General features: G+C 36.4%; 1 protein-coding gene across 1 annotated transcript; it reads left to right on the top strand.

Moving 5' to 3' along the window:
- Positions 1-3,404: 3,404 nt before the first annotated feature.
- Positions 3,405-5,869, top strand: LOC141685261 (uncharacterized). Its single transcript, XM_074490374.1, has 5 exons — positions 3,405-5,186; positions 5,263-5,348; positions 5,440-5,506; positions 5,594-5,692; positions 5,780-5,869. The coding sequence occupies exons 1-5, from the start codon at positions 3,405-3,407 to the stop codon at positions 5,867-5,869; spliced, it is 2,124 nt and encodes a 707-aa protein (XP_074346475.1).
- Positions 5,870-13,562: the final 7,693 nt, after the last annotated feature.

Genomic DNA, 13,562 nt, shown 5'->3' with positions numbered 1-13,562 from the left:
AAGGAATTAATTCTGGGATTCCTCAACTAAAATTTTATGATTCAGTAATTATGATTTTAAATGTTCTGCTCTAATGTAGATGTCAGTTTTATATCAAAACGACCCTATATTCGCTATAATGATCTTGCTGAGCATTTCTTTCGCTCATACTTGCCTGTTTTCAAATTTAACCTCCAGTGAGGATTAGCTTGCGTTGTTTAGCTGCGAAATTCGAGGAAGCAAAGAAAAGCTCTTGGAAGGTGGTTAGTCCATGGTTTGCGGGCTAGTGTAAGTTTTATTGTGTAAAGTTGTTTATAATATATTATATTATAATTGTGTTATTTTTGGGCCTAGTATACTTCTCTTCGAAGTTTTACTAGTGGTTTAGTTTTGAGTTGGAATTTATTGAAAAGAGTTTTAAAAGGAAGTGAAGAATTTATTGATGGAATTTGGAATTCTTGTTTCTAGAACTGTAACCTTAAAAGATCTTGGATTAGTTTGGGGTCATTTATGTTAAATATCTTCCGCTGGAATTTATTTATTGATTAAACAGGTTGATTTGGATTGAGGTTTCATAGTAACGACCAAATCCCCTGACCCCGGATTTGGGGGCGTTACATTACCAATTCCTGAGCTGAACTTTTCCATCTTCAAGACAAAGAAGAAAAACACAAGAGCTATCAAGAAAGTGAATCCAGTAATTCTCAGATCCAAGACACCAATCAAAGCCAAATCTATAGTTAACAAGGGAGACATGTTGTACATCTGTGATATCAAGGAGTTTTCTGACATAAACCTTTACTTAGATGAATTGGAAGAAGTTAGAGGAATTGATGCTCACAGACATCTCCCTGAAAGGCTGGTGTTCAAATACATGGGAGGAAGAGAGATCATATGGCCACTTCACAGGATTCTTTTAGAAAGCCAATATGTGATAATAAAAGTGTACTCTTCATTCAAAAAGAACTTTGGATACAATGTGACAGCAAGAAGATTAGTTCTAAAGAATATTGAGGAGCTGAGGAGTTATAGAGCCAAATATGCTCTACCAAAGACTCTTTCAATTCCCTTCACAGGAAAGAGAGTGCATATGAGGCCCTATTGGCTGATGGAATTCAGGGATGAAAAAGGAGTTAGAAGATTCTTCAGATTGGAGGAGCAATTGAGTATCTCTAGCAATGAGACTCTTTTGAAAATGTAGGAAATGCTAGATCTCTCAGAAACTGATGAACTTGAATTCCACAGACAACTCCAGAATCAAATTGAAAAAAGCAACAGAAGGCTTGGAAAGAAATCCAGACAATCAAGAAAATAAATTTATCTGCTCAGACTAGAGGAGCACCTTGATAACAATTGTGAGCAATTTCTTTGTGTACTTTGCATTGTTCAATTTTCAGCAAATTATAACACTTATCAGTTTTATCTACTATTTTTCAATCTGTATCTTTAGGATGTTTTGTTATCATCAAGTTTCTCTTAATTTATGGCTATAATTCCAGTAGACATAAATTGGGGGAGATTGTTAGGAATATGTTGTGTACTTGATGATAAGCTAAACAAAACACCTTAGTGGATTTAACTTAGTGAATTTTGTAGCACCCGACGGATGATTAATTATATTCCCGATGGATGATTCAATATAGTCCCGACGGATGACTAATTGATATCCACCGGGTGAGTAGCTTATGTGATAATAAGTATTGTGGCACATTCCTGTAAACAACTTTGTATAGATTCTATAGTAGCTTATGAATCATGTAGACTGCTAGTAGATGTGCAGAATAGGTTGATTAAATGTAAATATAAGATGTCTTGTAATTCTGCACAAATGAAATGGAGTCAAGTGATAAATGGCTACCCGACGGATGATCAACAAAGCTACCTGACGGATGATCAACAAGGCTACCCGATGAATAACAAGCATGTACCCGACGGGTGATCAATTTAAATTTCTGTTGACACACTACTAGAATTCTGTCAATAGACATCGGTCCTTAGACATCGGTTGCTCAGACGACCGATATTAAAGTTCATTTAGACATCGGTTATTTTAAAACCGATGTTACTTATTGTTTTAGACATCGGTCCAGAAAATAACCGATGTCTATACTTATTTTTCAAAAATGAAAAACGTTAGTTAGACATCGGTTTTCTATATAACCGATGTCTTTGTTTTATAGACATCGGTTGTATTTTACAACCGTTGTCGATGGTTAACTTAAAAAAAATTAAAAAAAATGCGGAAACTTTCCCCCCTTATTCCCCAAATATTCCCCCCCTTAACAAAAAAAAACCCGTTTCTCCCCCCTAATTATTTTTCCTGTCTCTCTCTCACTCTCTCTCTGCTCTCTCTCTTACTCTCACTCTCTCTGCTCTCTCTCTCTCTGAGCTCACTCTCTCTAGTTCTCTTTCCCTCTCTCTTCCATCTCTCTGCTTCTCTCCCTCTCTCTCTTCCATCTCTCTCTATCTCACACACACACCATATCAGTTTATAATAAGTACATAGGTTTTAATTAAACCCCAAATTGAAGAACACCATCAGTTAATCAAAATCCGTCTACGAGAAACCCGAATTTCTGAACAGGTATGTTTGTTCATTTAGGTTTGTATGTTCGATTAGGTTACATTTGTTCAATTAGGGTTTGTTCATAAATTTTAATGGGTTTTTTCCTTTTTGAACAGGTTTTGAAATTCATTGAGCCAAATAAGGTTTGTACTCTAATTTTATATTTTTTCTTGAGTTGTTTTAAATATGCATGTATATATATTTACATAAATCTGTATTTTTTAACATAAATTAGGTTTGTGTTCTTGTCTATATATATTTAGGTTTGCCTAAATATATCAATTAGGTTTGATATTTGCATGTATTTTTCTTTTCTGGTTGATATCTTCCGATTTTTGTCCGTTTAAAGTTTTAAGTAATAGTATGTTTTTAAATTCGATTTTGTCCATTTGCAGATTATCTCATCAAGTCTCGGAATTTGACAGTGCCTGCACATTTTACTTCAAGAAGGAGGTTAGAAATTCTTATTCGTTTGCTTTTTTCCTTTTTTTTGTATACATTATGTAGGAAGGGATTCACCAGTAACCGATCTGTCATTATTTAGGTATACATTATTTGATTTGGATTGTTGTTTATGTATCAGATTTAGTGTATCGTTCTCTTTTAATAGATGAGATGCCATGAATGTACTAGTTGTCATTTGTGTAAAATCTTTCAATTTTTTAAGGGCATGTTTGTTATTAATTCGCGCTTGAATATGTGCACTTGTATTGATTATGCTAGTTAAACAATGTTGACTTTCTTGGTTTTGTTTATATGCACTTGAATATGTGCACTTGTATTGATTAATTCGCGCTTTGATGTTGAAATGACCATCTGGTGGTTAGGTTGCTAGATTGCTGGTCATACATTTTCATTTATGGATAAGTCGTGGATATCGAAAGATAGGGATTCTTTAGAATTTGAAATTGGCGTCGAAGAATTCTTGATTTTCGCTGAAGAAAATTGTAAAGATCCTAAAAGAATTCCTTGTCCATGTGGTCGATGTGTGAATTTTAAAAAATTCTCAACCAAAATCATAAGGGGACATATCTACGATCATGGTTTTAGTTTGGGGTATGTTGATTGGATTTGGCCTAAAGAAAAATCTACTAGGAGTACTAGGTCTTCTATAGGTAGTACACATCCTGCTTCAGACCAACCTATAGAGCACTTTGTTGCATCAGAAACTGTTGAAGTTTGTGAAGTGGCTTTTAATTCGGGTAATTACGATAAGGATTCATATGATTTTCAGAGGTTTGTTGTTGATGCGGAACAACCGTTGTTTGAGGGCAGCGAGTGCACAAAGTTAGAGTCAATGTTAAAATTGCACAACTGGAAAGCTAGGTTTGGTATTAGCGACACTGCCTTTACTGAGCTGCTCTCTTCAGTTGGCTCGATCCTTCCCAAAGATAATGTGTTGCCTCCTAACGCATATGAAGCGAAGAAAACTTTATCCGATTTAGGTCTAGTGTATATAAAAATTCATTCGTGTCCCAATGATTGTATACTGTATAGGGGCATACATTCTGATGCTTCTCAGTGTCCTCATTGCAAGCTGTCACGTTGGAAAGTACGGAAGAATGGCCAACTTAGGGTCAATGTTCCAGCCAAGGTCATGTGGTATTTTCCTATAATTCCAAGATTTAAAGGATTATTTAAATCTCCCTCTACTGCTGAACTCATGACTTGGCATGCAAATCAGCGAATAAATGATGACAAGATGCGACATCCGGCCGACTCTCCTTCTTGGAGGAATATCGATTACCGGTGGCCTGCCTTTGGTAGTGAATCTAGGAATATTAGGTTGGCTTTATCAGCGGATGGTATCAACCCGCATACTAATGGGCTAGTCAATCGATATACATGCTGGCCAGTAGTGTTGGTAACGTACAATCTTCCTCCGTGGTTATGCATGAAAAGGAAGTTCATGATGTTGTCAGTTTTAGTTCCTGGTCCACATGAGCCGGGAAATAACATCGACGTTTATTTACAACCTTTGATTGATGATCTGAAGAAACTTTGGGAAGAAGGTGAACCAAACGTTTATGACGCCTATAGTAAATCATATTTCACTCTAAAAGCAATTTTATTGTGGACTATAAATGATTTTCCAGCATATGGAAACTTGTCAGGCTGCGTGAATAAGGGTTATAAGAGTTGTCCAATTTGTGGTGACGATACTGTGGCTAAATATTTAAGTCACAGTAGGAAGATGTGCTTCCAAGGTCATCGCCGTTATTTGCTTAGGCAGCACCCTTATAGGAGGCAGAAGGCGGCCTTTAACGGACAACAAGAGTTGGGGAACGCATGTCAACCCCTTTCCGGAGAAGAAGTGTTAGCGCGTCAGGAACGAATTGATTTTTGTTTTGGAAAAGAGGTGAAGAAGTCGAAGAAGGTGGAATGTCCATGGAAGAAAAAATCTGTTTTCTTTGAGTTAGAATATTGGAAATATCATCATGTTCGCCACTGTCTCGATGTTATGCACATCGAGAAAAATATGTGTGATAATCTGCTTGGGACGTTATTAAATATGCGAAAGTCAAAAGATAGTGAGGCGGCACATCGTGATATGATTGATATGGGTGTTGGACATGATTTAGCTCCTCAAGTAGGAGAAAAGAAGACTTATCTGCCTCCTTCCCCTTTTACTTTGTCGAAGGTTGAAAAAAAGAAAGTGTTGAACTCATTCTTGTCTATGATTGATATGATATGATTGATATGGTGTCATGATTTAGCTCGTAATATGGGATGGCGACATTTACATTCTCAATCCTTTGCCTCATCCAACTCATTTTGATGATTTAGAAAAAGCTTTATCAGAGTAACATTATTCCTTTTATTTTTTAGGTTGTTTTCATTTATTTCTTGTATTTGAAATATGACTCTTGACACCGTGTCATTATAATATGCAGGACAATAAAACAAGTTAATTCTCAAACAGGAAGGGGTAACAAAGCTCCTAAAATCAAGAATCTTGTAGTAAGTAATTTATATTATAATTTTTATAGTACGACAGTAATCTTAATTTAATCGGTTTGTAAAGCCAGTTTTTTTTTATCTTAACAGGGATCCCCGAAACAGCCTGGTGGGGTTGAATGTGGTTATGTGGTCATGAGGTACATGAAGGAAATTATTGAGGACAGGGAAATTTCTTTTACTTCTAAGGTCCGTACATTCATTTTTGTATGACTGAATGTGGCATTTTAGATGCATTTTTTTATGATTTCCCTTTTCGGTTTACTCAATTTTTAGTGGGCGACCAAGAATCGCAAGTCTTACACTCTAGAGGAGCTAGACCAGGTTCGCTGTGATGTTATCGACTTCATTCAAGACAAAATGTAGATTGTAAATTTCCTTGCCTCGCTACTGTAAATTCTGGTTTCATAATGTACTTGATGATCGAATTTGTAAGATGCATGTTTGATAATGTGTTAGAACTATTTTCGCTATATATTTGTTGTTGGTTGGTTAATGTAGATTGTAATAACTCCCAAAATTTTGAACTTTTTGTAACCCTTGTGAATAGTGTTTTAGCTGAATGAGAAAACTTTTCATGCCACACTATGTAGGGGTTCTGATATGGATATTCTGAGATTTTATTAGTACTTTATATGGGATATAAGTGTATGTAACGATCGTCAGAATCCAAATCCGAACACTTTGATTTTTCCCGGAAATCCAATAGATACGGAAAGAATTGAGTATAAGGTAACAGGATAAAGGGATTTAAATTAAAGGATTATAATACAGGATCATAAAAAGGAATATAATGTATTGAGAAAGGTTAAGGGAACCTAAGTAATAAGATCCCGGGTATGATGCCTCAAACGATAAACGAAAACAAAAGTTAAGCGAACTGTATAACAGATCAGCGGTCATTAGGCAAACAATTAGGAAGTTAATCAAAGGGATTAGGGAGGATGATGTCACCCAACCAATGAGAAGAGGACAAGGAGGGGAGGATGACATCATGAGGATGACACAAGCATGACATGGGAAGGAAGGAGATGTGGTGGCTTTTTAACCACACAAAATCAAGGGCAACTAGGTAATTTACTAAAACAAACACAAAAATCAAACCAACCAAGCCAAGCAAATCATTTTTCATCAAAATCAAAAAGAAACCAAGGCATTGTTCTTCATGCTCTCGGCCAAAACAGAACCAGCACACTAAAACTGCTGTATCTCCTTCATTTCTCACTCAAATATTGTGTTCTATAGCTCATTGGAAAGGTATTGAGATGGCCTACAACTCTTGTTCACAAGTCTCGTCCAAACAATCATGGTAAGACCCTCATTTTTACAGTTCGTTAAATCGGACTTTTAGAAACTTCAAAGCCTAACTTTGTGTTCTTGATTTCTTTGGAAAGATCAAGCTTGTAGGAGGCTCCCTAAGGCTTCCTAGCAACTTAACACCTCCCAAGGAAGGTATAAACTTCAAAACCTAGCCTTTACTTTATTTGTTAGTAAGCTTAATGGTTGGTTTTGTGAAATGAGAAGCATGGATTGTGATTATTAGTAGTTTGGTTTGATTTGGAAGTGTTTTGGTAATTGAAGCTTGATTATAGTTCATAGGTCTTGATTGTGGTTGTTTGAGTTGAAAACCTTGGAGATTATGGACTGATGTGGTATGGTTTAGGTAAAGTTTTGTTGTATTGATGGTTATGAGTTGGTTGGTGGTTAATTGGAGTAGTTTCAACATTGGTAATCGCGTAAACATAGCCGTCGTAATGTCTGATTTACTTTAGACTGCTTCTGTTCATAACATTTGGACCCGAGAACACCCTGCTAGATTTTGACCATTGCCATGTTTAGATAGTTCATGTTACGAGCTTCGTTTTGATATGTAGTTCGTTTGATTCCGATGTACGGTTTAGGAGAAACGACCGTTTCAAGTAACGGCGTTTCGCGAACGAAACTTTTCCCCTCGCTTTACTTTGAAATATAGGTTAAAGACTAAAAAGGGTTAATTAATGTATGAAACATTTATGGTAAGTGTGTTAGGCAGTTGGTAAGACACTCGCGAAGGAATTGCCTTAAAACTCGTAAAGGTTAAATTATTAAAAATGGTGGAGCCGAGGGTACCCGAGTGACTTAAGCAAATCAGTAAGCGCAAAACAAGCGTTAAAGTCTAAGTTAGTTAAAGTATAGATTTACAAGTGACTTTGGTTTAATTCCAACTTACTTGTTGTTTATAGGTTACCAGACTCGTTCCGAGCTTTTTTTTCACCCCAAGTCGCTCAGGCAAGTTTTCTATCCGTTATACTGTTGTTGTGATGTATATATGTATATGCATTATCTTGCGATAGATGCATGTTGGTTAATTAGCAAATGTTGCGATATATTGAAGCATGCTGATATGGTATATATATATGCATGCCTGTTTCGTATTCTTGCCAAATATATCTGTTGGTTCAGTTGATAATACCTATGCTAGAGAATAGCAGTAATTTGCATATACCCTTAGTATAGGGACCGAAAGGTGAAAACATTTTCTAAAACCGGGAGTCGAGGATCCCGAGTAGATTTTATATATATATATATTTATATATATATATATGTTTATAGTTTTCAAAACTATTAATCAAATAAGGTTTATTCGATAACTTGATTTTATTAATGAATATTATCTTGAATATTCATTCGAGGACTTATGACTCCTTTATATTATTTATTGAATATTACTTGGATATTCATTTGAGGATGTATGACTCCTTTATTTTATTTAATGAATATTATTTATAATATTCATTCGAGGGCTTATGACTCAGCTTATTTATTTATTGAATATTATTTCGAATAATCATTCAAGGGCTTATGACTCAGCTTATTTTATTTAATGAATATTATTTATAATATTCATTCGAGGTATTATGACTCCGCTTATTATTTAATAATATTCTTTATTTTATTAAAGAATAATGTGTCGATAATCAAACTTACTTTTGATTATTCATATAAAGATATTACTTTCGTATAAGTATATATTTGGTTATTTAAGAGTCATTTCAAGTATAAGTTATACAACATCTACTTCAATTATTTTTATAAAGATTATTCTTTATGGGAATATTATTTAAATAATAATATTCAGATATTTTTATATATTAGGACTGATTTATTTTATTAAATCACCATCACTCCAAACATTCTTAAAAATGTTTTCGAGTCTTCAAAATGATTTTTAAAAGTTAGAGCGGATCCCAAAACTCATTTTTATATTTAAGATCCTCCTTTCGAAGGGGATTTAAATACACGCTCAAAACCTGAGGGATCCGGCTCTGTGGTGTATTTTATATTCGCAACAAGGTTGCTATTCTGATAAAAGAGTTTTTGATTACTTACCCAACACTCGGGAAGTAAAATTCTTGGAACAAGTTAATCCATTAACAGGCATCGCCTGGGAAATATTGGTGAGTTTTCCTTTCCAACTAGATACGACTTCTTGGTGGAGCCATACCAACAAGTTTCTACTTGGGGAAAGGGGGGACGAGCTTTACGTTTCAGAGTCATGGATTTCATCTGAACTAGGAGTGGCGTAAGTGGTCGAGTGGCGCCGGCCCAGCCTTATTATATTGGCCCAAATGGCCTGGAAGTTCCGCTAAGGCGGTCCATTCCTTAGGAGTTCAGTGTTCGGTTGACAAGTAAATCCGACAGGTTCTCCTCTACATGTAGAAAATGGTGGGGTTGCACTACTACGACTGATCATCGTAAGTGGTCTTCCTGGCGCGGCAAACTCCCGTAATGAGTTCATCATCCAATTGGATATTTCTACAACACTACCCAGAGCACTTCGATAGAAAGGCTACGGTTGGGCGATTGTTGAGTGTTGGCAGGGTCAAGTTTTCAAAATGATGTTTACATCAAATGAAGTATCTCGTAACTTCATTTTATTTTGATGATATTTTAAAGATTTAATCTATTCAAATCTGGTCTTGTAGTCTCATCTATGTGATGAACTTTGGAAACTAATTATAACTTGAATGGTGGTAGTTCAAGTAGTATTTGGAAAAGATATAAGTATATTGGAGTATCTTGTAACTTCATCTTTTAAACTTATATCTAGTAAATGATTATCTTATGCATGACAAAGATTTTCAGAAAAATGTTGAGACAAGGTTAGATATATGAGATCACCTTGCAACGATATTTTTATACAGTTATACACTGGAACTCTATGTGTATTATGCATGGAAGAGGACTTCCAATATTTTGAAAAGTATATATGTATATATATACTGAATATTTTGCGACTTCATCGCATTAAGATATCATCTTGGTTCATTTCTTTTGACCAAGACCTTCATGAGTACTATGAGAAGGCTCATATATTGTTAATCATTATACATATTATTTTGTTGGGCTTGCTGCGCACCCTTGCTTTCTTCTTTCATAACACAACATCAGATAGACAAGATGAACAGGACCAAGCTCCCAATTCGCGAGCGGATAGGAAACGTTCCGCAGCTTCCTATAGGCGTTGATGTCGCTGTAGCTGAGGTAGGAACTACCAATAGGCTAGGCTTTCAACTTTTGATGTATCAGATTATGTATATTTATGAATTGTAATAATGGCAAAGAAATGTAAATTTATTCAGAAACCTGTTTAAGGTGTATTGGCATATAATTGTGGAATAAAATGACTTGTGATTATTTTTGGATATTCATCTCTGAGACTATAACTTGTGGTGTGTGTGTTTATTGTGGGGTCACAGTACAGAGTAGTTGATTATTTATTAAGAGTGGGTGTTATTAAGGGAAATGGAACTCGTGACAACCCGGATCCCCAACCCCGGATTTGGGGGTGTTACAGAAATGGTATCAGAGCTAAGCGTTATAAACCTCAGAGATGATGGGACGTTAAGATAATAAGTTCACTAAGATAATAAGAACTCTTGCCAAGTTCATAGTCGGACTACCTAACGTAGTACTGACAGTTAAAACCCTTATGGGAACCCTTATAAATTTAGCGATAGAAGCGTAGTTCGTTATCGTATAGAGTAGCGGGACTCCGAACCCTGAGGTTGAGGAGCAACAGCGCGATGATGTTTTATTACTAATTGGAGATCGGATTGTGGATCCGATAGAGTGTCCTAATGCAGGACCGGATGATGTTGATATTGAGGATGTAGCGGTTGAGGATGTTGTCTTAGATGGGATTGTTGCTGAGGAGGATCTCGTGGAGGATCCTGACAAGAATGAATAAAGGACCACTGATGAATTGATGACCATGGTTAGGGCAACTCCCAGAGGTAGGATTGGCCAGTCACTACCGGAGGTTCGTTCAAGTTTGTAAAGATAGTAGCCCCTTTAACGCGGCTTACTCGTAAGACTGAGAAGTTCGAATGGACAGAGAAATACGAGAACAACTTTTAAGAACCGAAGCAAAGGTTGGTGACGTTCCCTATGTTGGCGTTGCCGGATGGAAAATGAGATTTTGTGAAGTGTAGTGACGCTTCGCATAAGGAATTAGGGTGCTTCTCATACAGCACAGCAAGGTAATCGCGTACGCGTTAAGACAATTAAGGTAATATGAAATTCGATATCCCCGCCTAAGCTCGTGGCAATAGTTTTACCCTAAAGATTGGAGGCACTACTTGTATGGAGAGAAGTGCGAGAATTACCTAAGCCATAAGTGCTCTAGTACATTTTCACGTAGAAAGAGCTCAACATATGCCAGAGGAGGCAGTTAGAGCTAATCAAGAATAATGATTGGGAGATTCTTTATCATTCGGGGAAAGCCAATGTGGTGGCTGATGCCCTTAGTAAAAAGGAGAGACTCAAGATGATAATGTCTTTGGGAGAGTTTATAAGAGATTTTGGAAATAGTAGTGAAGGTAACCGGAGCCGGTACCGAAAAGCTATTTGAGATTGCAATAGAGATCGAATTATTGGAAAAGAGCATACGGTGCCAGAGAAAGGTGATGAATGAAGGCAGAGAGCCAACAAATAAATATGAGATTAATACCGAGAAAGATGATAAGGGAATAATGAGGTATTCCTATAGAATTTGGGTTCCGAAAGTTCAAGAGCGTAAGGATGAGAACTTAGATGAGAGCCATAGTTTGAGGAATAAGATTTAGAGCAAACCCTGAACGTGATAGTCAGGGAGGTCGCCATCAAGATAGAAGGAACCCATGACATAATGGAGTGGAAAATGAGGATTTTAAATTAAAAGATGACCCCAATTATGGGGAGTAGGATGAAACATTTCATACTAAGGAAACAGAAAGTCGAGTAAGGAAAGGAGACCCGAGACGGTACTCCTATACGGCAATTCATGGACCTGTCTAGACAGAACTTAGACTATTATCCCCAACCACCACCTTGAGGAAACAATGCGATAGGAAATTCTTTCAGGACCTGTAAATCTCTAAGCTCTCAGAGTTCCAAGGAACAGGTTGACCCAGTCGAGGCAAGAGCCTGGCTAAAGGAAATAGAGGAATCATTTGAGATTCTGAATGATTGACGAATCACAAAAGACTGTTTTTGTCACTTACCCTCCTAAGAGGGAGACCACCCGCTGGTGAAAGGCCAAGGAAGGCACGGAGCAAGAGATTATAATAAACTGATTTAAGTTCAGTCAATTGTTTTCAGGAAAGTACTTCCCAAGGTTATGGAGATAGTGTAAAATCTTTAGAGCCAGAACAAAGGCAGACGAGTATGATGAATTATGAATCTAAGCTGTAAAAGTTGTTAAGATTCGTTCTGAAGACGCGAATCCAGAATGACGGGATATTTGAAATCATTGCTTATGTTGTGTTGGTTCATGAAATAATGATAAGAGAAAGGAAAATAAAAAGGAATTGAAGTGGAAAGGAATATAAAGGCAACAGAGTTAGAGGAATGATAAGGGAGTTGGGTATGAGGAAACCCTAAAGACTCATATTAATAGAAATAGAAAAGTATATGATCGTCAGGATGAGGGTGATTCACCATGAGTTAAAGTTGACGGTTGAAGGCATAAGAGATGCATATATTTTATCCCCTTTAAGTTGGGAGGATTCGAGGAAACATTGAGATAGTTCGAAGGATAAACAATGAGACGCGGATAGACTGAGGAGACAAGGAAGTAAGAAATTAGGAAAATTGGATGATGGAAGTGACCTTCAAGAATGTGAAGTGTAAGACCGGTGGCTTGATACCCAGAAAGGGAGACGCCAGGTATGAAAGATATCCCAACATTGAGATGACTGTTGAGATAAATAAAAGAGGTAAATGAGTAGTTAGAACTAAAAGGTTCACGTTGAACACGACAAACATCTTCTAGAACATCCCTATTATCATTACTGAATCAGGCAAGAAAAGCGGATAACCGTTCTTATCTTTTGGAGGCCATATTGATTGACCTCATTTTGAATACAGATGTTATTGTGAAATTAGGCATATACTATCGAGGTGGGAATGATTGAATAAGATACCCTTATCAGGGATATATGACTTGATTTATACATGGAAGGATGCATGTACCTTTTAAAGGTGGAATTAAGGATAGAACATCGGTAACTTAAAATGAATCCTCGGGGAATGCATAAAGGTTGGAATTTCACCCTTAATAGGGATAGTATGAGTTTTGACAGTATGAATTGGAAAGGATTAAGGTAATAATAACTTTTAAGGATCAGTGGAGAAATTCTTCAGAAGTATATAGACAATGGTTCTAGTATTAGTAAGTGGTATTTTGATATGCCCTGTATATAGGGAATACAGGAGGAACGATTAAAGGATAACCTTAGAGGTTTTACAAGGAGAAAGGAAATATTCAAAATTCTCAAGAATAAAAATGTTGATAAAGGAAATATGACATAATTATAATGTTGCCAAGTGGGGCACGTGTTAAACCACGAGAAAGTATGGATCGAACCAGTAATGGTCGAAATTGTTCAGGGCAATTAGGACTTAAGATAAAAGATGTTCTAATTATGATTGAGAGTCAGTCATGACAGTGATTAACCTCTAAAGACTGAGGCAATAACTTATGGAAAAAAAATGGTGATTTTTTTTTACTCATCAGATTTTAAGGAAAGCATTTTCA

The sequence above is a fragment of the Apium graveolens genome, chromosome 9 (genome assembly GCF_009905375.1).
Source record: "Apium graveolens cultivar Ventura chromosome 9, ASM990537v1, whole genome shotgun sequence".
Taxonomy (NCBI): Eukaryota; Viridiplantae; Streptophyta; class Magnoliopsida; order Apiales; family Apiaceae; genus Apium; species Apium graveolens.
This window is presented reverse-complemented; position numbering and strand designations above follow the sequence as displayed.